This window comes from Pimephales promelas, chromosome 2 (assembly GCF_988280905.1).
Source record: "Pimephales promelas chromosome 2, fPimPro1.hap1.1, whole genome shotgun sequence".
In the NCBI taxonomy this organism is placed as follows: domain Eukaryota; kingdom Metazoa; phylum Chordata; class Actinopteri; order Cypriniformes; family Leuciscidae; genus Pimephales; species Pimephales promelas.
In genome coordinates, this window is record NC_142770.1 from 31,883,923 (window position 1) to 31,907,037 (window position 23,115).

General features: G+C 38.3%; 1 protein-coding gene and 1 long non-coding RNA gene across 8 annotated transcripts in view; both read left to right on the forward strand.

Moving 5' to 3' along the window:
• Positions 1 to 19,996, forward strand: part of LOC120492984 (protein NLRC3) — a 65,227-nt gene extending 45,231 nt beyond the window's left edge. Inside the window, exons 7-14 of one of the 7 annotated variants that reach the window (XM_089121933.1) lie at positions 7,227 to 7,397; positions 11,753 to 11,926; positions 12,359 to 12,532; positions 12,793 to 12,966; positions 17,329 to 17,502; positions 17,755 to 17,928; positions 18,161 to 18,322; positions 19,097 to 19,996. In XM_089121933.1, coding sequence (XP_088978059.1) covers positions 7,227 to 7,397; positions 11,753 to 11,926; positions 12,359 to 12,532; positions 12,793 to 12,966; positions 17,329 to 17,502; positions 17,755 to 17,928; positions 18,161 to 18,322; positions 19,097 to 19,106 — 1,213 coding nt within the window. In that variant the 3' untranslated portion in view covers positions 19,107 to 19,996. Of the gene's footprint in view, positions 1 to 7,226; positions 7,398 to 11,752; positions 11,927 to 12,358; positions 12,533 to 12,792; positions 12,967 to 17,328; positions 17,503 to 17,754; positions 17,966 to 18,160; positions 18,323 to 19,096 lie in introns of those variants that run through there. The other 6 variants (XM_089121924.1, XM_089121918.1, XM_089121927.1 and 3 more) reach the window with 6 other exon arrangements.
• On the forward strand, positions 983 to 3,206 carry LOC120492959 (uncharacterized). The gene is made up of 3 exons (XR_016147067.1): positions 983 to 1,236; positions 2,273 to 2,385; positions 2,551 to 3,206. It is a non-coding gene; the product is annotated as an uncharacterized LOC120492959 (long non-coding RNA).
• Positions 19,997 to 23,115: the final 3,119 nt, after the last annotated feature.

Below are 23,115 nucleotides of genomic sequence, written 5' to 3' on the forward strand. Positions count from 1 at the left end.
AAGTATATTATTAGTACATTGGTAATAAATGTGTGCTTAATTATATTTTTAATAAATATGCTAATGACAATCATGCTTTAAATATGTTTCTAAAAAGTGTACTAGAAGTACATTGGTATTTAATTACATTTTTAAGAAATATGCTAAATACAAACATATTTTAATTATATTTAAAAATGTTTTACTAGAAACGCAATGCTAATAAATATACACTTAATTACACTTTTAGAAATATGCTAAAAACAAACATAGTTTTAGTGAAGTTTTAGTGTATTTACAGAAAGCATACTTGTTGCTAAATTAAAGTATTTTTTGTGTTCACTTCAAGTTTAAAAATTCAAGTCCCTTTAATTCCCTTCCTAACATGAAGGCAATTAAACATGTATCGAAATTAATTGTATATTTCTACAAAGACTAGAAGTAGCACTTTAATTATAAATATGTGCTCAGTTAAGCTTTTAAGAAATATACCAAAAACTAACACACTTTTTGTAATACTACCAACACTTAACTCAATGCATATGTATTTCACACTTTATATTATGTGTTTTAGGTTTAACTTTTTTAAATTAATTTGTTATAATTATGAAAAGCACTAAAATTGGACTAACAAGTAATGCACTTCTATACTTCTGCATTAATTAATCAAATAGTCTTTTCCACAAAACAAGTGAATACCAGTACTTGCACACATCAACATAAAAGATCAGGTGTACATACTAGAAAAACAAAATAAATTTCTTAAAGCTTGACTCTTACATTTGTTTAGCCAAAATTAATTAAAAAAAACTTGTTAATAAGCATGTTAGGTTTATATAAACAGAGTTGTTTCTTTTTTTGTGGATGTTAGTTAATATTTCCAGTTGCATTCATTTGGACCAATCAGAGCCAATCTTTTCAAAACAAGCTTGCCGGCAATTGTCCAATCACACAGTGCCATTTGAACTTACATGTTGGGCGGGGCGCAGACAGCGGTACTGACTGTCTGTGGTATTCCATTATAGCTTCGGATATTTCAACAGAAATCATGTATTTTCCAAATTTTGCTTTGTTATTTCACTGGCTCGGACCTAGTGAATGTGGATAGCACCGATCTAATATTGAGAGAACACACGAGCAGATTACCAGGTCGTCAGCTCCCGCGAACAATTTAGCAGTGAAGAGGACAACGCAGAGGTGCGCCGCCACGACATGGACTGAGCAAGATACTGCCAGAAAAGATCTTACTTCTTGGTGGTAAGTTTATTAGTTTAAGTGATTAGTATAATTGGCTTTATTCTCACTTTGGGTTTAGAAAATATTTTCAGAAGTTGATGTCGATGTTCTGTGGATTACTGGCGTTTCTGTTGATTTGACACTAAAGCGAGTTAATCCATTGACGTCTATCAACTTAATTGTTATAGATCTAGACAGTGACATAATACAACTATAAAAACATTGCACACTGTGTTTGCAGAAAAAAGGTTATTAATGGTGATTACACGACAGGCTTGATTGTCCCTAAGTAACTTCTTGTGTTTTAAATATTATAATATATTTTAAGCTCTAATAAAACTTTCACATCTGTGATATTTAATTCATAGTAAAATCTAATTAATTATTAGTAGGCTGTCAGTTTTCATGTCAATTCGATAAATAAATTAAGTTGTAATCACCAACTATAAGCTTTCACAAAACCAATTATTAAATATCTTGCACTGAGAAATTAAAATGATGTTAAATAATGAAATGAGAGATTTTATATTTAATATTTAGCCTAGCCAAGGAATTTGCACATTGCAAAGACATTGAGTAGATGAGGTCAAGTCGAGTAAGTAGTAGTTGATCCTCTTGATTTGTAACTTTTTGTTGGTGAAAAACAACAAAAAAAGGCAATAGTGTGTCATGTAGCAGCTAAGTAACTAAGTGACCTATATATATTAACACGTATTTGAAAAATGAATATGTATTTTGCCTGATTATGCATTGAATTATGCAATCACATAATCGTGTTTTTCTCGAGGGACTGATTTATATGATTTTATGAGTTGTATTCAGCTTTTTTACATTTAATCAAGGCGTTATCAGCTGTCACCAACTTGTAACTTTCAATAGAAAGTTCTGTCTTTATTAATAATGAATAATTACTTTAATAATAGGGTGGAAGTTACAGTAATGGTTCATTAAATATGTTTCACCATTTAAACAAAATACAAATTATATATGAAGAACACAAACTAGTGTTTTTTCTGCCCTAACTTTGTATAACATGCGACTTTATTTTTTCTTATAGAGCTTCCAGGGATATTAGCATCTCTCAAAGAGGTCCTGGAGTCCATGAAACGAGGTTCATTCAGCTCAAGCCCAAGATCATCTGAGCTGTGTCTTCCTGAAACCTCAGAAATGGTTAGAAAATTCTTTATGATAAAGAAAAATCCTATTTGTTATAATAATTATATCTGACTTTTTGTGCATTAAGTGTTCTGAATTAAGTAACAAAGTGACAGCTTTTTATTAGAATTATAAATGAACAAGTTTATACTAATGCTTGTTTTTTTTTATTCTTGCCAGATTTCCCTCGGTGTTTCTGATGTCCCCAAAAGAGTCTATGGCAGACTGAACAAGTCACGAACTTCTCTTTTTACTCAAGATTTGGCCACTTTACTTTTTGCTATTGTATTTCACTTTGTTTGACTTAAAGGATTAGTTCACTTTAAAAAAAAAAAAAAAAAAACCTTTAGCTGATAGCTTACTCACCCCCATGCCAAGATATCCATGTCATTCTTTCTTCAGTTGAAAAGAAATTAAGGTTTTTGATGAAAACATTTCAGGATTTTCTCCATATAATGGACTTCATTGGGGACCAAACGGTTCAAGGTCAAAAAGAAAGTTTCTGTGCAAACTGTTCAAAGGGCTTTAAACGATTCCAGACGATGAATAAGGGTCTTATCAAGCGAAACGATCGGTCATTTAAAAAAAAAAAACCCACAAGTTTAAGTTTTATAAGCTCAAATGGTCGCCTTGCTCTGTTCTGTTATGCATGTTCATGATTTTCCTATTTGAACTCGTTCATCAAAATTAACAAATATTTTTCCGAGTCATTAGGTTCATTCAATGAACGAAATGAATGAATTGACTCGAAAAAAGATTTGTCAGGGCTGCCAACTCTCAAGCATTCAGCACAAGACTCTCGCAATTGAGCCAATTCTCATGCTTTCACGACAAATTGACTGCTAGCCATTGGACCCTGAACTGTTTGGTTCCCAGTGAAGTCCATTATATGGAGAAAATCCTGGAATGTTTTCATCAAAAACCTTAATTTCTTTTCGACTGAAGAAAGAAAGACATGGACATCTTGGAAGACATGGGGGTGAGTAAATTATCACCAAAAGTTTTTTCAAAAGTGAACTACTCCTTTCAGTTAGTTTATTTATTTATTTATTTTTGTTCTGTTTAATACCTCTGCAAATCAATGCATTTTATGTTAATGTATTTTGTTTAGTTTTCATAATGCTTTACTGATGTAGTGCATTAAAGTTTATCTTTCAAAGAGTGTTTGTGTGTTTTGTAGAAATATTTTTTTTATTGGGTTTTGTTGAATTCAAATGTTTAAATGTATTTTTAATACATTAAAATATATTATTTTTATATTAAATGGTTTTTGGAAAAATATATTTTTAATATGTTAATAGTGGGTCCAATAGTGTTCTACTAATACATTATTAATAAGCTGAAATTATATTTAAAATATACTCAGAACGCATTAATGTGAAGCTAAAAATATACTAATGCTGTATTTCTAAAGTCGATTTAAAGTGTATTAAAATACACTTTAAATAAGTGCTATTATATTACATTAAATGTACTTAAAATGGTTCCATTTTAGCACAATTTAGTATAATAAAATATATTACTATTACCTTAAAATTGAACTTAAATACATATTAAAATACACTTAATATACTTGAAGTTGTTTCAATTTAGCACATTTAATACATATTTAATACGGTACATTTAAAATACATTAAGTATATCAAAATAAGTACAATTTAAATATATTTCCTTTTCACCTGGGATGACCAAGGTATCATTTGAAAGCTTACAGTGTCCTCTTTCCATTAATATCAAAATCTCAATTTTTAAATTTGGGTCACTGTGACTAATTTTGCTGGATCAGGTCGGTCACAAATGTGTTTTTTATTGTAGTATTATTTTATACAGAAATACATTATAATTATATATAATATACAAAATATAACCGTGGGCGCGATTAAACAGTGTTACAATAAAACTCAACATTGTGTTTTTTAAAAATAAATTCAAATAATACAAATCCCGAAATTGCGCTAATTTTAAAATTAAACTAAAACTCATGGCTGCACAAGCATTCATAACTGTGCGCGCCAACAGCGAGGAACCAGCAGAACAGAGTGAACGTTCATTCTGTTTAGTTCAATCCTACTTAATAGGAATTAATTTAAAATGCTCGCTCTACTCCACAACATTAATGTCTTGTGCGGATATCTGTATTTTGACTTTCGGTTTTAAGTAAGCGATTTAAAAGTTCCCGAGTCCCAGCGGAGTCACACGTTGATTAACCGGTGGGAATATACACAATAGGCCTACCTGATATTGAACACAAGAGGGCAGTATAGCACTACGTATGACTCAGATTATTTTTTCTTCTTCTGAATTTTAAAACCATTCTGGCTGTTTTTGAACGTAAACATAATTCTTAAATGAAAAAAGGGAAAAACTGGTTTAATTATAATATTTGTATAATTTAATTTAGAAACAAATGATGTATAATTACATTTTTAGAAGATATGAGGCTTTTAGTGTTTACTGTTTACTTTTTTGACATTACTTTAATCTTTTGCCAAAGTTGCACATGCCTACTGGCTAATAAATGTGATGTATCTGTCGAGCTATCTGTATCTATCTGTTTCAAGCAATTTCAAGCATGCTAAGAGTCCCAAAAGTATCAAAAAAGAATGTTAAAGTTTGATTTGTTGCCTCAGCAACAGTATCAAAGATATCAAGAATCCATTCACAGGTCTACATCTGCTGTATTTTTACATTATACAGATGAAGTTTGAAGCAAATCGGTTAAAAATAAGAGGGTGATATCAAAGCATTTTGAAAGTGACACACTTCCTGCTGCCAGTTGGTGGCGCTATAACTTTGACTCACAATAGTCACATCCATGTAATCAGCCTCTTACAGTGAACACACTGCTGAAGTTTCATCAAGATCAGTTAATGTATGCTGAAGTTATAACACACTTCCTGTTTCACGTTTCTCGCCATAATTTTGTTTCCTCGCCACGGCCAAACCGTTCGAGATATCAAAAATCCCCTCGCAAACTTTCATCCTCAATGCCTTGACTTCATGCTGACCGAGTTTCGTGCCGTGTGTTTGAATTCTCTAGGAGGAGTATTGCACATTCCATTGCGAGCGTTTTACAAACAAACCTCAATAGCCGACTTCCTGTTTGGCTGGGGTAAAAAGTAAGAGCGTGAGGTATAGATGAAACGATGAGATCAACATGTGTACCGAGTTTCATATTATTACATACAAGCGTGTTTGATTTATGGACCAAGTGTTCGGACCCCGTTCCAGGGGGCGCTGTCTAGCCCCCCTGCCACACCCAGGTACCATCTTCAGCCCGGCTCTGATGGCTGTGGGATCTGACCTGTGTGCAAAGTTTCAAGAGTTTTCAAACCCGTTAAGGGCCCCAAAAGCCGCTAAGAGTCTCAAAATCATAAAAAAAAAAGAATTTTAAAGTTTGATGCGTTGCCACGGCAACAGTATCAAAGATATCAAGAATCCATTCACAGGTCTTCATCTGCTATGTATTTACATTATACAGATTAAGTTTGAAGCACATCGGGTAAAAATAAACGGGTGAGTTCAAAGCATTTTGAAAGTGACACACTTCCTGCTGCCAGTTGGTGGCGCTATAACTCTGACTCACAATAGTCACATCCATGTGATCGTCCTCTTACAGCGAACATACTGCTGAAGTTTCATCAAGATCAGTTAATGTATGCTGAAGTTATAACACACTTCCTGTTTCACGTTTCTCGCCATAATTTCGTTTCCTCGCCATGGCCAAACCGTTCGAGATATCAAAAATCCCCTCGCAAACTTTCATCGTCAATGCCTTGACTTCATGCTGACCGAGTTTCGTGCCGTGAGTTTGAATTCTCTAGGAGTAGTACTTCAAATTCCATTGCGAGTGTTTTATGAACAACCCTAAATAACCGACTTCCTGTTGGGCTGGGGTAAAAAGTAATAGTATGAGGTATATATGAACGATGAGATCTATATGTGCACCGAGTTTCATATTATTACATGCAAGCGTGTTTGATTTATGGACCAAGTTTTCGGACCCCGTTCCAGGGGGCGCTGTCTAGCCCCCCTGCCACGCCCGGGTACCATCTTCAGCCCGGCCCTGATGGCCGCGGGTTCTGACCCGTGTGCAAAGTTTCAAGAGTTTTTGAGCATGTTAAGGGCCCCAAAAGTGCCCGAATAGTCGTATAAATAATAATAATAATAATAATAATCCTAAGGAAAACAATAGGGCCTTCGCCCTTTCAGGGCTTGGGCCCTAATAATAAATAATCCTTAGGAAAACAATAGGGCCTTCGCCCTTTCAGGGCTTGGGCCCTAATAATCCTAAGGAAAACAATAGGGCCTTCGCCCTTTCAGGGCTTGGGCCCTAACTACCAACCCATGACCTCAACTGACATACCAAACTTTAAAAAAAAAATGTTATGCCTAATATATATATATATATATATACTGTATATATATGAATCTTTTTTTTGGAATTCTATTAATCGATTTTCAATCGGTAAAGCTTGAATTGCGATACAAATGTGAATCAGTTTTTGTGCACACCCCTAATATTAAGTGTCCCCAATTAAGAAAGACAGAGTCAACACTGGCAAGAACCTAAACTCTATCAGGTGATATAAATAGAGAAAATATCCTATAGATATAACAGCTTTACACAAATATTTTTTCAAACATGCTTCATTTTGTCTTGGAAATTTGTCACTGTATAAAAAACACTATTGTTGAGGAAATTGTAGTTTTTAAAGGTAAATGTTAATTTAACTCAGCCTCTTTGCTGTATATGCTGTTTATGTAAAAAATAAGTGGAAAATTTCATTAATATTAGTATATAGAAAATGTATTGTATGTGTTCAATCTAATTCTGTGTTGTGACTTTATTGTAGGTTAAATGATTGTAACTTAACAGACAAAAGCTGTTCATCTCTGGCTGCAGTTCTTGGATCAGACACCAATCTGAAAGAGCTGAACATGAACAATAATAATCTGCAGGATTCAGGAGTGAAGCTGCTCTGCACTGGACTGAAGAATATAAAGTGTAAATTGGAGATACTGAGGTAAGTTGAGCCACAGGAGTCACATGACTAGAGTGAGGTGCGATGACTGACAGGACGATGCCGGAGGCAAAAGCACAAGATAACTTTTGTGAAAAAGATCTTTTATTTATTTGTTACAACGTGGGTATACCATATCAATCCTGTCATTGTGCTATTTTATTGTTGTTGTGTATAAAGGATTATTATGCTCTTAGGGCTAATTAATACCCGGTGGCAACCACCAAAGATTGTCAGATCAGAACAGTAAAGGATGCCCGTTTAGGAGGAGCCAGATGCACACACCACTCACAGACCACCAGGGCTGGATTAACCATTAGGGCAACTGGACTCTTGCCTCAGGGGCCCATGACATCTAAGGGGTCCTGGGCACCAGGGGCGGAGTGGCAATCGGGAGAGTCGGGAATTTCCCCTGTGGGCCAGTTGTGTTTCGAGGCCACGAGGGCCGATCTGTACCTAGTCGGCCGATCGCCACGCCCCCACCAGGGGAGAAAAACAATCCAACCGTCTCCATTGATTTGCATTGCGAGAGGCTGCCTCCTTGTCATGTATGACTTAACAAAAAACAAAACAATGTTTAAAAGCTGTTGTGAGACAAGGAGTACAGCAAACAAGCCAACTAACCCAGAAATTGTTTTTTAAGCTGATGGCTACTACTCTGAGCACGCCCATAATTCATAATTTTAGTCAAATTTGATCAACCTGAATCTATTTTATCTGAAATTCTGTAAGTTGATTTATTTTATTTTTTTTTATCTGAATTTGTGAGCATTGAAAAATATTCATCGAAATTCAGGTTTTTAAAATGGAAATTTTCATAGGCCTGTTTAAAGGTGCAATGTGGGATTTTTAGCGACATCTAGCGGTTCGGTTGCGAGTTTGCACCAGGTTTGCACTAAGGGCTTAGCCCACTGCTCACCCCTCCCTTTCGAAGAAGCTATGGTTGCTAAAACGGGACAAACATCTCGTCGGCTGAGACAGCAGAGAATAGCCAAAGTAAGACAAGAGTGTGTAACATTGTCACTGTTTCTGTACCACAATCCATTATAAACCACATCATGGATACAGTTTACAAAGCCATAGTCAGGTGAGGATCAAGGGTTTTAATATATAATTTAATATAATAATAGTGATCAGCTGATTGTCTCACAAACGTAACCAGCAGCACATTTCTCCCCACATAGCAAACCCATAAAACAGCGAGGGAGAAGAACCACATGAAACTATGCAGCTATATATTTTTTCTAAAAGGGTTGTAAAAGTTTAGCTGGCTAATATGAGCTGTTACTGTGGCTGAACTGGTTAAAGCATAAAGCCTTGTTTACACTCGACGCGTCCGCATGAGCCCAAAGGTGCGCACGGCAAAAATGACATGATTGTAACAGCGTGCGCATTACCGCATCCCATAGACACCATAAACTACACACAATAGGCTTTTTCTCTGATTTTGAAAACTCTTCGCGATTGACTTAGATCTCTTACAAGATCGACGGGTTAGTGATTCCTGTAACATACTGTTTTACGATCAATGACATGAGTACTAATCAGCTGTCTTACGAACATAACAGCACATTTATCCCCACATAACAAACCCATAACACAGCGAGGGAGAACTAAGTTACATGAAACAATCCCAACTACATATTTTACACTACTCACAAGGGAAAAGTCACTACTCACAGAGTTTATGGCTAGTTTCTAGCTTTCTGCTGCTTCTCTTTCAAGGTAGTGGCGAAACGCGTTCTGTAGCACTGTTTGTTCGCGTTCGGCTACGGTAGAAAGATGACGTTATGATATGGCGACTTTCATAGAAGGGGATTCCCGCGGTTATGGAGATATAAATGTCTCATTTTAAGGTAATAAAAACATTACGGTTTATTAAGTAAGTTCTTTATACACCACTGAAAACATAGTTATGGATGTCATATTGCATTTCTGTTACAGTTTTTCTCAATTGTTTACACACAAATTCTGGTACTTAAGACACAATGACCACAACATGTAACTCATTCACCAACCCCCTGAACCAATTCTGATGAACAACAAGCACAATTCCTGCTTTACACTCAAATTGCAGCTCTAAAACACACTTTTTTCAAAACACTACACAGAAATTCTCTGCATTTGGCACAATTTTCATGCAGAAAATCTCTTCTTTTCACGAGGAACACACTACCATTCAAATATTCACACTGACTCGTCACATGGACAAACACACGTCACACAGTTTTACAATTAGCAATCAGAGCTTTAGCATAAAATACCAAAACCGAAGAGAGGATGCAGCATAGATTTTTACTGTAACAGCATAAACATTTTCTGTTGTTTTGTATGTAGACCACTGTATGTGCAACTTTGTGTTGAATGATGTGTATGAAATGTGCGATCTATTTCCCATTGTTTTTGTGGGAAAAATACAAAATAACATTTTGAGAATATATAACATTGTTTTGAATGTAAAGTTTCATTTTGCACTAGAATTGAGGGGTTTTGCCGATTGTGTGTGTGTTTTTAGATTTGTGTGTAGAGTTCTGAGAGTATGAGGCATACTTGCAGGAAATGTGTGTAAACAATCGAGAAAAATTAATAGATACTCAACTTTTTGACATTGCACCTTGCACCTTTAAATTTCAGAGGTAAATTCGAAACAAATAAATTCAGACGCATGGTTTCCAAAGTAAAATAATTTCAAAGGGGTGAAATCTCGAGCAAATAAATTCAGACAAATGTTTTTCAAAATAAAATTGAATACAAAACTAGTATTCAAAACTAGTAAAAGTATTCAGTGGCTGTTAAATTTCAAATAGTTATGTCTCTCATTTGCTTCCATATTTTTACAATACTGTATGACAATCGTGGGATAAGAGGCAAAGATAATCGTTAGTGTGTGTGTGTGTGTGTGTGTGTATGTGAGAGAGGGAGAGAGAGAGAGAGAGTGTGAGTGTGTGTTAGTGTGTGTGTGTGTGTGAGAGAGAGAGGAGAGTGTGTTAGTGTTAGAGAGAGAGAGAGAGAGAGAGACTGTTTGACACTTAAAGCAATTTATTCCATCATTAAAGTTTAAAAAAATAAATAAATTTAGTATTCCGTCATAGTGACTATAACAAACAATTCACTCTGTCTCAGTGTATTACAGTTGTTTTACTATCAATGCCAACGGTGAGAGAATTTAGTTTTGCTGTGGACAAATCAAAATTAAGTGTCATAAGACACTTGAGTAAAGGCTCGTGTGTTTTGTGTCTTAATCAATCTTTCCCACACACATATAAATTATAACTCGTACTCATCGCTCTGTCCATTTCAGCAAATGAGGTTTTGTGAAGGCCTCTCCTGTTGCTTTGGTGCTTTTCAACATGCGCGTGCACCCCCTGCTGGTAAAGCCGTCTAACAGCAGATAGAGAGTATGTTCAGTAATATATTGCTTTTCCTGCAGTTTCTGGATGTCACCGTTGAATTTACTGTCGAATTTGAACCACTGAATTTGTGGAAGCGAATTTTCAAGGCGAAATCAAATGGACCGAAAATTGCCTGTTGAATATTATAGGTTGTATTTTTAAACAGTTTGGAAGTGAAATATGAAAGGTGAATATGGATTATTGAATTTTTAATAATGAAAAATATTTTTAATTGAAATATTCACAGCTTAAATATTCAGCCATGTTGAATTTCAGCCCATAAAAATGTAAGCCTTAAAAATACAATGGATTAAAATGCAAGCAGGGTTAACGCAATGCTTTTTTTTTAATTGGTGCAATTCAACATGCTTTTTGTTTCAAAAACATTAGACATTATTTTACTTCCATACACTTCCACCTCACATTCAGCCAATCACACGCTCCGAAAGCACACTTCTGCCTCACATTCAGCCAATCACACGCTCCGAAGGCACACTTCTACCTCACATTTAGCCAATCACACGCTCCGAAAGCACACTTCTACCTCACATTCAGCCAATCACACGCTCCGAAGGCACACTTCTACCTCACATTCAACCAATCACACGCTCCGAAGGCACGGTTCTACCGCACATTCAGCCAATCACACGCTCCGAAGGCACACTTCTACCTCAGAGACTGTATGTATATACATGCATACAAGAATCAAAAGTTTAAACTAAAACACTCAATATTCATTTATTCACTCAATATATCAGTATATATTTATACGCAATATCTCACAGTCTTAATTTCACAATAAATTTCTGCAAACATTTTCACTTATTTTGTTAAGATCTCTCTTCCTCTGTTTTATTTGCTGATGAAGATGATGTGACTTTACAGAATAAAGAGTCTCTAATTTTCTTCATTCTCTCTCTCTCTCTCTCTCTCTCTCTCTCTCTCTCTCTCTCTCTGCTAATGTAGGTTAAGAGACTGTGATATGACAGATGAAGGTTGTTCTGATGTGACTTCAGCTCTGAAATCAAACCCGTCACACCTGAGTGAGTTGGACCTGAGCAGGAATAAACTAGGAGACTCAGGAGTGAAAAACCTCAGTGATCTACTGATGAACCCACAATTCAAGCTGGAGAAACTACAGTTAGTGTCATTATACTGTACAGCAATTACAGTGCGACTGAAGTTTATTTATTTGAAGACAGCAGGGCTTATGTTTCACTGGTTATAGCAGTGCACTTTCTGGGGGTTTACTTATTGCTCACTTTTTTTTTATAGTTCTTTATCTTTTCACAGTTTTTTATCTAGTAGTGTAGTTTGTAATTTTTTTTAATTCCCAGCATCTGATACAATGCACTGATTGTGTACTCACAGAAATCTGCCTTTTCAACAGAAAAAAAAGAAGAGAGACGTCAAATAAATAGTTAGAAATGAAAGAGAAGAAACAGTGTCTTCCAGCGCACAGAACTAGTGTGACTGGGTTTTAAAACAGACTATTGGAAACTAAATGCTGCTTTAGCTCTTCAATAAGATGATCATCACAGATGTGAACTATTGTTATTTCTCTGTCTTCAGTCTGAGTGTATGCAGTATTACAGAGAAACAGAGTCTCATCCTGACTTCAGCTCTGAAATCAAACCCGTCACACCTGAGAGAGCTGGACCTGAGCGAGAATAATCTAGGAAACTCAGGAGTGAAGCACTTATGTGCCGTACTGAAGGATTCACACTGTAAACTGGAGAGATTGAGGTCAGTCACATTCACACACAAGAATCAAAATGCTTAAAATCACTTCAACTGTTTAAACTAGAACACATTAACATTATATTTTTACAAACATTTTCACCTTAGTATTTTGTGATCTGGTGAAATAAAGATGAAGATCTTTCTTCCTCTCTCTGTTTTATTTGCTGATGAAGATGATGTGACTTTACAGAATAAAGAGTCTCTTATTTTCTTCATTCTCTCTCTCTCTCTCTCTCTCTCTCTCTCTCTCTCTGCTAATGTAGGTTAAGATACTGTTATATGACAGATGAAGGTTGTTCTGATGTGTCTTCAGCTCTGAAATCAAACCCGTCACACCTGAGAGAGCTGGACCTGAGCTGGACTAATCTAGGAGACTCTGGAGTGAAAAACATCAGTGATCTACTGATGAACCCACAATTCAAGCTGGAGAAACTACAGTTAGTGTCATTATACTGTACAGTAATTACAGTAGTGGCGGGCCGTGCATTTCACACCTAGGCCTTCTGTCCTACCTGAATTAATAACTTTTAATAGTGTATCAGCGCAAAGACTCTCTATAATTGTTGTTTTTATTTTGCACCGGCAGTTATTGGGTTATGCGGTGAGTTCGGGAGAGGCCGGTAGAGAGAAACGAGCGCGTGAGTTCGGCTGGTGCGTTTCTAAAGTGGTTCTAGCATTACGAATCCGATTATAAGTTCAGAAACGGAGCCTCAATTATCTTGTCGTTCAAGGGTTACAATAGTCCCTTTTCAGACGTTACAATAGTATGAATGTTTGAAAAAAATTAAGTTTCGATTATAAATTTATACAAAAAATTAAGAAGAAAATCATATTCAGCACGGGGAAAAAAGCATATACTCACCAAAACTACAGATTATTTTTTGCACAAAATCCATCCTTATTTCTTTCCTCAAGAAGACTTCAATTACTGTCGTAAAGGTTCTAACTGCGTTTCAGTTCCAATAATGTCGTGTCTGTCTCGTCTAATTTCTAGCATAAATTTTAATTTGCTTTATGGCTGAGAGTGCCTGTTCGACAGAAGCACACAGTCACCGCAAAACATGACGATGTGTACAGCTGCCCCATGCTCTCACACAGAGTTTTGACCGAAATCAACGAGATCAGCGGGACTTTTGCCTTCAGAATCATTTGTGGCATAACTTACATTAATCTGTTCTGTTTTAACCCAGAGAGATCGAATAGAGTCCCGTTACTCTGCGTTTAGCTCAGGCTGAATAAGGGATTTTTTTTCTGCTGGGGGTCGAGGAGGGAAAGAAACATTAATTTGTGGGTTGAAATCTATTACATCTACAGGAATATATTTTAGTTTATGCAGTTCGCTACAGATGCGGATACAACCAGTCATAGGCGGAAATCACGGGGGGGTCGGGGGGGGTCAGGACCCCCCCTATCTGAGGGTTGTCCCCCCAAAAAAAAACATTAAAATATGTGTATTGTAAAAAATGTAATGATATATTCTTAAAATAATTGAGAAATAAAATAACAGAAATGCAAACGGGGCAATTACGAAAAAAGCGTTCTAAACATTTTGAGACCCCCCTCCCTTGCCTCACAGTGCGTTGGTCCACCGCCTCCGTCCCTTTTACCTCAGACACACACATTCCGGTGGCGGGAGAGAAAAACAGTTTTTGAGTAGTTGTGGAACTCCAGTAAAGGGGGTCGCACACCGGACGAGAAGCGCATCGCGTCGCGCAGCGCCACGTCTTTAAAATTCGAACACATTATTCTCTATGAATGTACACACACCGGCGGCGCCGTTCGGCGTCTGTCCGCGGCGCCCAGCGACGGCTCAGGACCGTGTTCAAAACCCTGCTGCGCCACAGAGCGCCATTTACATAGTTTTATATACAATTTAAATTATTTTTGTCTCAAATCGGTGGTGATGGATCCTGACTTCGCCCTATGCTGCAATATACATTTAGTTTTGCATTCATTTACAGAAATCAGCTGCTTGAATGACAATTGCTGATGTTATTGGATTTTTCAGGTGAGATTCTCAATTCATTCAGTAAACGGATGCTCTGAGGTAAAGTTTTCAGACCGCAGACGATTGTATTTAATTGTACAGTACAATAATAACTTAGAACAGATCTTCATGTCATTAAACATTACAATATTGCTGGCCATACACTGATGAGAAAGTCCGGGTGCGCTGTGCATTTAGATTCTAACGCTTTCACTGTAATTTAGTTGGTTTATATAATTTAATATAGTTAAAGAATGAGTCAATGAATGAAATGAAATCGCTGCGCTGCGTGAGGAGAGTATGTAAACAGATTCGCCGCTGGCTTAAACCAGAAAGAAATTTTAAGAAGTATAATGAAATGGTCTCCATGCTAATAGTAGTAAGGCTTTCCTCTGTATTTTTTTTGCCTGTATTATTGGTGTCCCCTTCAAAATTTGCTCTTGAGAATTGTTATGTTTATTGTCCCCCCCAACATTTTGATGAAATTTTCGCCCCTGCTACCAGTAATAGTACGCGCATCCAATCAAAGAACGAGAAAATACAGATGTTATTATACGCCTGCTAGATGGCCCCGCTGCAGTCAAAGTGAAATCTGATTGGCTGATTAAATCTGACTGATTATCTGATTGGTTAAAGAAACAGTTTCATTGCGTTTCATTTTAAGCTACAGGCTAGCCTGGTAATACCAGACTCTGCTACTTCACTTTGCTTCGTAGACAGAGTCTGGAATGGCATAATAGAGAAGTGTTTTCTCTCTTGCAAGGGGGCGCTTCTCTGAAGTTTAAAATCATTGGTTACCCGTAAGCCAATCAGATAAGTTTATTTATGACGTATGTTATGCGCCGACAGGGCCGCATCGAGACATTATGCATCAAACTCAAATCTATGATCGAAATTCCACTGTAGACAGGGAGCTGCGCTTTTGTAAGGGCTGCAAAATGTGTGCCAACCGGGAATGAACAATTCACAAACTAGGTTATTTATATGAATTACTGAGTTGCGGCCGCCCCGCAGCATCGGCTTGCCCTGCTCTCACGAGTCATGAATGATTTAGTTTCCGCCGCCCCGCAGGGCTGCGATCGGGCGAGACCGAGCCGCTGCTCTCGCGAGTCATGAATAGGAAGTTCATTTTACTGATTTTCTGAGTCATTCGAGTCATTTTGTTTTGTTTTGGCTTAATGTTATAATTTAAACAGCCAAATTCCCCGATCACATCCACCTAAGCAATGTTGATCATATTCTGAATTAAGAAATCATAATGCAGTAAAAAATGATTTACAGGGAACATAAATAATCACTTTACCTTGCTTCCGAGCCTTACGTTCATTTGTCACGTGACATACACAATTAACAGATTGTTCATAAATAACATCTCTGGGACTAATGCAGCAGGATGTCGAAACGAAATATGGTGGATTATTATTATGATAATAACAGCGCGCCAGGAGCGTTCACAGCCGAGGAAACCGACGTTATTGTCATCATTGTCATGGCCGTAAAAGACAGAGAACTGACGTTGAATGGGGGTAAGTTATGTCCTTATATAGTTATGCATATAGTTATGGCCAAACAGGTCTGATCCGTCATTACTACAATTAGCCTGAAAAAAATGGGTAGCCTAAATGCCTAAGCTTGAAGTGTTAATATTTGTCCTTGTTATAATGATTTGCAAAAATAAAAACGTCTGCATGCGCCGGTCCTAGCTGTAAACACTGATGATGCGAGCGAAATAGCGGAGTGAACATGGCTGTAAACGACTTTTGCTTCAGTTTGAAAAACCCCGGAATGTTCTCCATAACAGAGCGAATTGCATCCCGTGTCTTGTTTCCCATTTCTGCGGTTGTTTCGGTATTCGGTTTTCGATTTCTCTAACCTACAATGTACTTCTTGGCGCTTAGCGGCTACGTCACGGCTCTCAGCCCGCCCTCTGTTCGTTGATTGGCCGGCTGTTTTCAGCCCGCTGGAAAACTGAAAGATAGGCCGCTATCTCAGACTCACTACAGGAGCGAAATGAAATTAGCGGAAGTAGGAAGTCTGACGTAGTCAGGCTAGCTACAGGCACCCGCTCTGTCGATTCTGAAGGCCTCCAGGCAGATTTATTTGACCCGTCAACACATGATGGCTGAAATATGATTGGATACAAGCTCTAACATAAAAACACAATACTGGAAGCAGCACAACCAAGAGAAAAGCTATGAAATTAAGAGAATGAACTATTGGGAATAATTTAATAATCATGCAAAAAATATATTAAAGTGCAAGTCAGTGATTCTGATAGTGTTCAGAGAAGGCCTTGCTGGCCCTGATGGCCCACCACTGAATTACAGTGTGACTGAAGTTTATTTATTTGAAGACAGCAGGGCTTATGTTTCATTGGTTATAGCAGTGCACTTTCTGGGTTTCCCTATTCACATTTTTGTGTGCTTTTTTTCTAGTTAGCTTATACAGTGTATTGTAATTGATTTCACTGCTTTAAAATGAAATCAATATTTTTGAGTGTGAACATTTTTCACCAAAAAAATGTAGTAAATCATATAAAACTTTTTAGAGTGTAGATAGTAATTGTTTAATTCCCAACATCTGATACAATGCACTGATTGTGTACACACAGAAATCTGCCTTTTCAACAGAGAATAAAGAAGAGAGACGTCAAATAAATAGTTAGAAATGAAAGAGAAGAAACAGTGTCTTCCAGCGCACAGAACTAGTGTGACTGGGTTTTAAAACAGACTATTGGAAACTAAATGCTGCTGTAGCTCTTCAATAAGATGATCATCATAGATGTGAACTATTGTTATTTCTCTGTCTTCAGTCTGTTAGGGTGCAGTATTACAGAGAATCAAAGTCTCATCCTGACTTCAGCTCTGAAATCAAACCCGTCACACCTGAGAGAGCTGGACCTGAGCGGGAATAATCTAGGAAACTCAGGAGTGAAGCACTTATGTGCCGTACTGAAGGATTCACACTGTAAACTGGAGAGATTGAGGTCAGTCACATTCACACACAAGAATCAAAATGCTTAAAATCGCTTCAACTGTTTAAACTAAAACACATTAACATTATATTTGAACAAACATTTTCACCTTAGTATTTTGTGATCTGGTGAAATGAAGATGAAGATCTCTCTTCTTCTGTTTTATTTGCTGATGAAGATGATGTGACTTTACAGAATAAAGAGTCTCTTATTTTCTTCATTCTCTCTCTCTCTCTCTCTCTCTCTCTCTCTCTGCTAATGTAGGTTAAGATCCTGTTATATGACAGATGAAGGTTGTTCTGATGTGACTTCAGCTCTGAAATCAAACCCGTCACACCTGAGAGATCTGGACCTGAGCGTGAATAAACTAGGAGACTCAGGAGTGAAAAACCTCAGTGATCTACTGATGAACCCACAATTCAAGCTGGAGAAACTACAGTTAGTGTCATTATACTGTACAGCAATTACAGTGTGACTGAAGTTTATTTATTTGAAGACAGCAGGGCTTTTGTTTCATTGGTTATAGCAGTGCACTTTCTGGGTTTATTAAACTAAAACACTTTATCCTCAATATTTGACAGTGAGTCTGAGTTCACATTATATCTGTGTAAAATTCTTCACATTCATGATTTGTTTGTAAGATAATCTCTCTTCCTCTGTGTCTCTCTAGTCTACAGTGCTGTGGCATTACAGATGTTTCTTCTTTAATTCAGTCTTTGACGAACTCAAAAGCTCTGCAGTTTTTAAAAGAGCTTGATCTGAGTGACAATAAGATCGGAGACTCAAAGCAGCGGCTCAGAGACGAGCTACGAGACTCAAACTGTGACCTGAGGTGAGGAAACATCACTGAGATATTAAAGACATCTTCATTTACCTCTGATATGTGAACAATCCTTTCAAATATTCATGAAAGGAAATTATCATTAAGATTTATTGCAACAAAGGGTTTGTGTGAGAACAAAATGTGAAGTGAAATGTTGAACACAAAGGAGGAAAGAGAAGAAAAGCTCACTGTCACAGCTTTATACATCAACACCTGCTTTATGAACTGTGTCAGTAGAAGTGAATCATTTGAGTGTGAAACAGACTTGGTCAGATTGTAGGAAACGCTGCACTCCTGCTAAAATCAGTGCAGTTCCAGCTTCAGCTCACAGCGTCCAGCTCACATGAGCAATGTCTCTGTCTCTAGTGTGTTTTTACTGTGACAAGCAACACGTCACACTACTCTACACTTACTTTACTCTCAGTTATTTACTAAGAGCCTACAAACATGTTTAAACTAGAGGACAAACGGCTTTAACTAAAGGTTTGTGTTTAACTCAAAATAACATTAGTATTTGCTCGCTGTGGTTTATTCCATACGCCGTACACTCATTAGTTTCTCCTTTACAGAGACTGAATAGGAGTCGCACCGACACACACACATATGAACATGATTCAGGCTTTACATCTATTATATTTAAATACACAAATATCTCTATCCAAGATCATGTAAAGTCAGTAATTAATCTGATTACAGGAATTCAATTAACTTACTTTTACTAAAGAAAAACAGCACTTTGTTCCACTGAACACTGATTTTTTTCTCTTCTGTTCCACTTTACAGAGTATATTAAGATCGACCGGCAAACGTCAGTGGATTTACATCAAGGTTTAAATCTGTGAAACGGAGATGAGAGGAGCAGAAACCATCAGGTGATCCACAGAAGAGTGCTGTCACTGCTGTCTAAGAGGAGAAATACATGTGTAAATGTGTTTCATACAGGTGGAAGAGACTCAGACTTCACTATTAAATAAAGCAGTGTGTGTGTTAGCATGCGTATTAGAAACATGTGATATTGAATGGTTAATGTTGGTTTATTATTCAGCCAAATGATGGTTTAGTTGTAATTAAAGGTGGAACAGAGGAAGAAGCTCAGATGAGTGTCAGCAGAAATCTTCACTATCAGGCCTGCAAATATAATAATGTTTAGACTAAACTCATCCAGAATTATTCAGATATAATTATTATTATTTAGGGCAGCTCGCTGTTCATTGACAATTGGCGACCCATTACATTGCTAAATAATGACTGTAATGAATATAATCAAATCTGCTGTCAGGACATAACTCTTGAGGAGATTATTTGGGGAATAACTCAATTAAAGAACAATAAATCCCCAGGCTGTGATGGTCTGAGCTCTGAGATGTAGAAATGTTTCTCTGTGGTAAATTTCTTCTGGCTGTCTTCAGAGAATCTCTTGACAGAGGGATCTTCCTCCTTCTCTGAGGCGTCACACACTTCATCCAAAACCTCACACACACTCGCTGTTCATTGACAATCGGCGACCCAAACATTGCTAAATAATGACTGTAAGATTCTAGCATCTATCTTAGCAAAACGTCTCAAATCTAAATTACACACTTTAATTGATGAATGCCGATCTGGTTTCATGAAAGATCGTCACATAGTCAATAACATTCACTTAGTTTTGGATCTGATTGAATACAAAGACTTTCTAGATGATGAACGACACCTTATTTATTCTTAGACTTTCAAAAAGCCTTTGACACGGTAAGCCACAAGTTTATTATTGACACCTTAAACTGTTTTAGTTTTGGTAAGAATTGTATTAATGCTGTATAAACTCTGTACATGTGAGGAAACAGTTGTGTTAGATTGGCTAATGGAAGCTCATCTAGATTTCACACACACAAAGGTCTCCGCCAAGACTGCCCCACCTCGCCTCTTCTATTGGGGATTGAAGCTCAAACTCTCTGTCGTTTTAATTCACAAGAGTTCATTCAAAGGAATTACATCAAATTAAAGAGAAACAAATCTGACCGCTGGCTGATGACACAACCCTGTTTCTAAAAAATGAATCCCAAATAGGAGTTGCACTAAATGTTGTAAACCAATTTTCTGAAAGCTCAGGCTTGAATCTGAATCTTTCAAAATGTGAGCAGTTTTTTGTAGTGTTCCGACGTCCCGTATACGACCCACAGGGTGGTTTATAGGTTTAACTTTGTGAAAAACAAAGCTCCACAAACACAAAAGTAAACACAATACATATCTTTGGAAAGCTGAGAAACTCGTGATTCGAACGACGTAAACCATTTTAAGATACAATCAACACAGCGGGCACAATCTGTCTCTTTGTCAGACCACCAACAGCCAAAACAAACCAACACAAACTGGAAGAAACTCACCAAGTAGTCCACTGATCCCTTACATTCCAACAAAAATGGTTTGGTTTCACTGAAAAGCGTCCATACAATCCAATTTGAAGAAGTTTTTAGTCCAAAACAATTGTATATGTCACGGGTGACAAAATCGCTTGGCGATCGGAACCCTCCTCAGAGTCGCAAGTTCCCTAGGGGAACGGATTGTGTGCAACACACCACTGCAGTTCCGGGCGTGATGGAATCATGCCCGCACTGATTAGCGCTAATGGCCTGCAGGTGCGAGAGAGAGAGGAGCGGCACTCACACAGGTTTCCTGTTTGACGAGTCAAGATAAACAAGATAAAAGGACACAGACAGAAGGGAGAGGAGGGCTCAGACGGGGGAGACACAGACGGGGAAGGCTCAGATGGAGGACCCACTGACAGGGAAGGGACAGGGGAAAGGGAGAGACGCCCATTTAAGCTTGCTGGATCAGAGTGATTGTTTGTAGGAAGCCTGCTGGTCTGAGCTATCGACTGGATCTGTGCTGGGAAAGAAGAGAGCAAAGATAAATGAACTGATTTTATCTTATGAACATTTAAACCGCTTGAAGAGGATACAGTGAGTGTGGATCTGACTGTTGGAGAAGCTATGTGTTTCAGAGAGTGTGGAGGAGGAATTGAAAGTGAAACCCCATGTAAAGTGAGCACAACAAACAGGGCGAGGCCTCTGATCAGCCCTACCGTGTGAGTGAATTGCAGTGCTTTTGCCTTATTAATACACATTGATTTTTGGCTGTGGAATTGAAGTGAACACGAGTGTGATGTGTCTTTGCTGAGAAGTAGCCTTATCCATGCTTACACGTTTGTGGAAGGTTATTATATCTGCCCCCGTCAGAAGCCCAGAGTGATACAGTGAACTGAAGAGAGAGTACTGTGTACTGTGCATGTCCTCACTTGTTCTATTCACTGTTTGAGCCCAGAAGCACACAGCATCGCTGGTAAAGTAATCGTCTAACCCACTGTCGCCCTACTGTGAACTGAGGAGAGAGTACTTTGTACTGTGAAGATCCACACCTGTTCTACTTGCTGTTTGAGCCCAGAAGTATACAGCACCACTGGTAAAGTAATCGTCTAACCCACTGTCGCCCTACTGTGAACTGAGGAGAGAGTACTTTGTACTGTGAAGATCCCCACCTGTTCTACTTGCTGTTTGAGCCCAGAAGCACACAGCATCGCTGGTAAAGTAACATTATGAATCACTGTCTCCGTATTGTGAACTGAAGAGAGAGTACTGTGTACTGTGAATGTCCTCACCTGTTCTACTTACTGTTTGAGCCCAGAAGTATACAGCAATGCTGATAAAGTAATCGTTTAACCCACTGTCGCCCTACTGTGAACTGAAGAGAGAGAGAGTACCCTGTACTGTGAAGAATCCTTACCTGCCATACTTATTGTATGAGTCCGGAAGTCTGCAGCACCGCTGGGGGAAAAGTAAGCTTTTAATCCACTGCTTTATTATCGTGCACCAACGAGAGTACCCTGTACTGTGAAGAATCCTTACCTGCCATACTTACTGTATGAGTCCGGAAGTCTGCAGCACCGCTGGGGGAAAAGTAAGCTTTTAATCCACTGCTTCATTACCGTGCACCAACGAGAGTACCCTGTACTGTGAAGAATCCTTACCTGCCATACTTATTGTATGCGTCCGGAAGTCTGCAGCACCGCTGGGGGGAAAAGTAAGCTTTTAATCCACTGCTTCATTACCGTGCACCAACGAGAGTACCCTGTACTGTGAAGAATCCTTACCTGCCATACTTACTGTATGAGTCCGGAAGTCTGCAGCACCGCTGAGAGTATCTTAAACTGTGAGAAACCCTTGGTTTAATAAAGATTGTTACTCCTTTGAAACTTGTCTCTGTCTCCGGTCCTCTGTTGTGTGCCTGTGGTGTCGGCTCCTCACGGTGGTGACTCAGTTAGAGGGGGGGTGGTTGGTCACCCGAGCGTTCCTCCCCTCGACCTGTGACATCAAAAGTGGCGTAGTCGGCAGGGTACACACCGTGAGTTGTAGCGGCCACAGGTACGCGATGGTGGACGAAGAGGTACCCATGGTAGGGTGGGCTGTGGTCCCAAGGGACCTCGAAGTGAAGTAAGAGCGGCTCCGCCCTCGCCACCCCGACGACCTCAGTGGGATACCCGAGGACAGCCACTGGAGAGATATGGCAAATGGAATTGAGGAACGTCGTAGAACCGATTGGCAAGGGGGGATGTCACGGGTGACAAAATCGCTTGGCGATCGGAACCCTCCTCAGAGTCGCAAGTTCCCTAGGGGAACGGATTGTGTGCAACACACCACTGCAGTTCCGGGCGTGATGGAATCATGCCCGCACTGATTAGCGCTAATGCCCTGCAGGTGCGAGAGAGAGAGGAGCGGCACTCACACAGGTTTCCTGTTTGACGAGTCAAGATAAACGAGATAAAA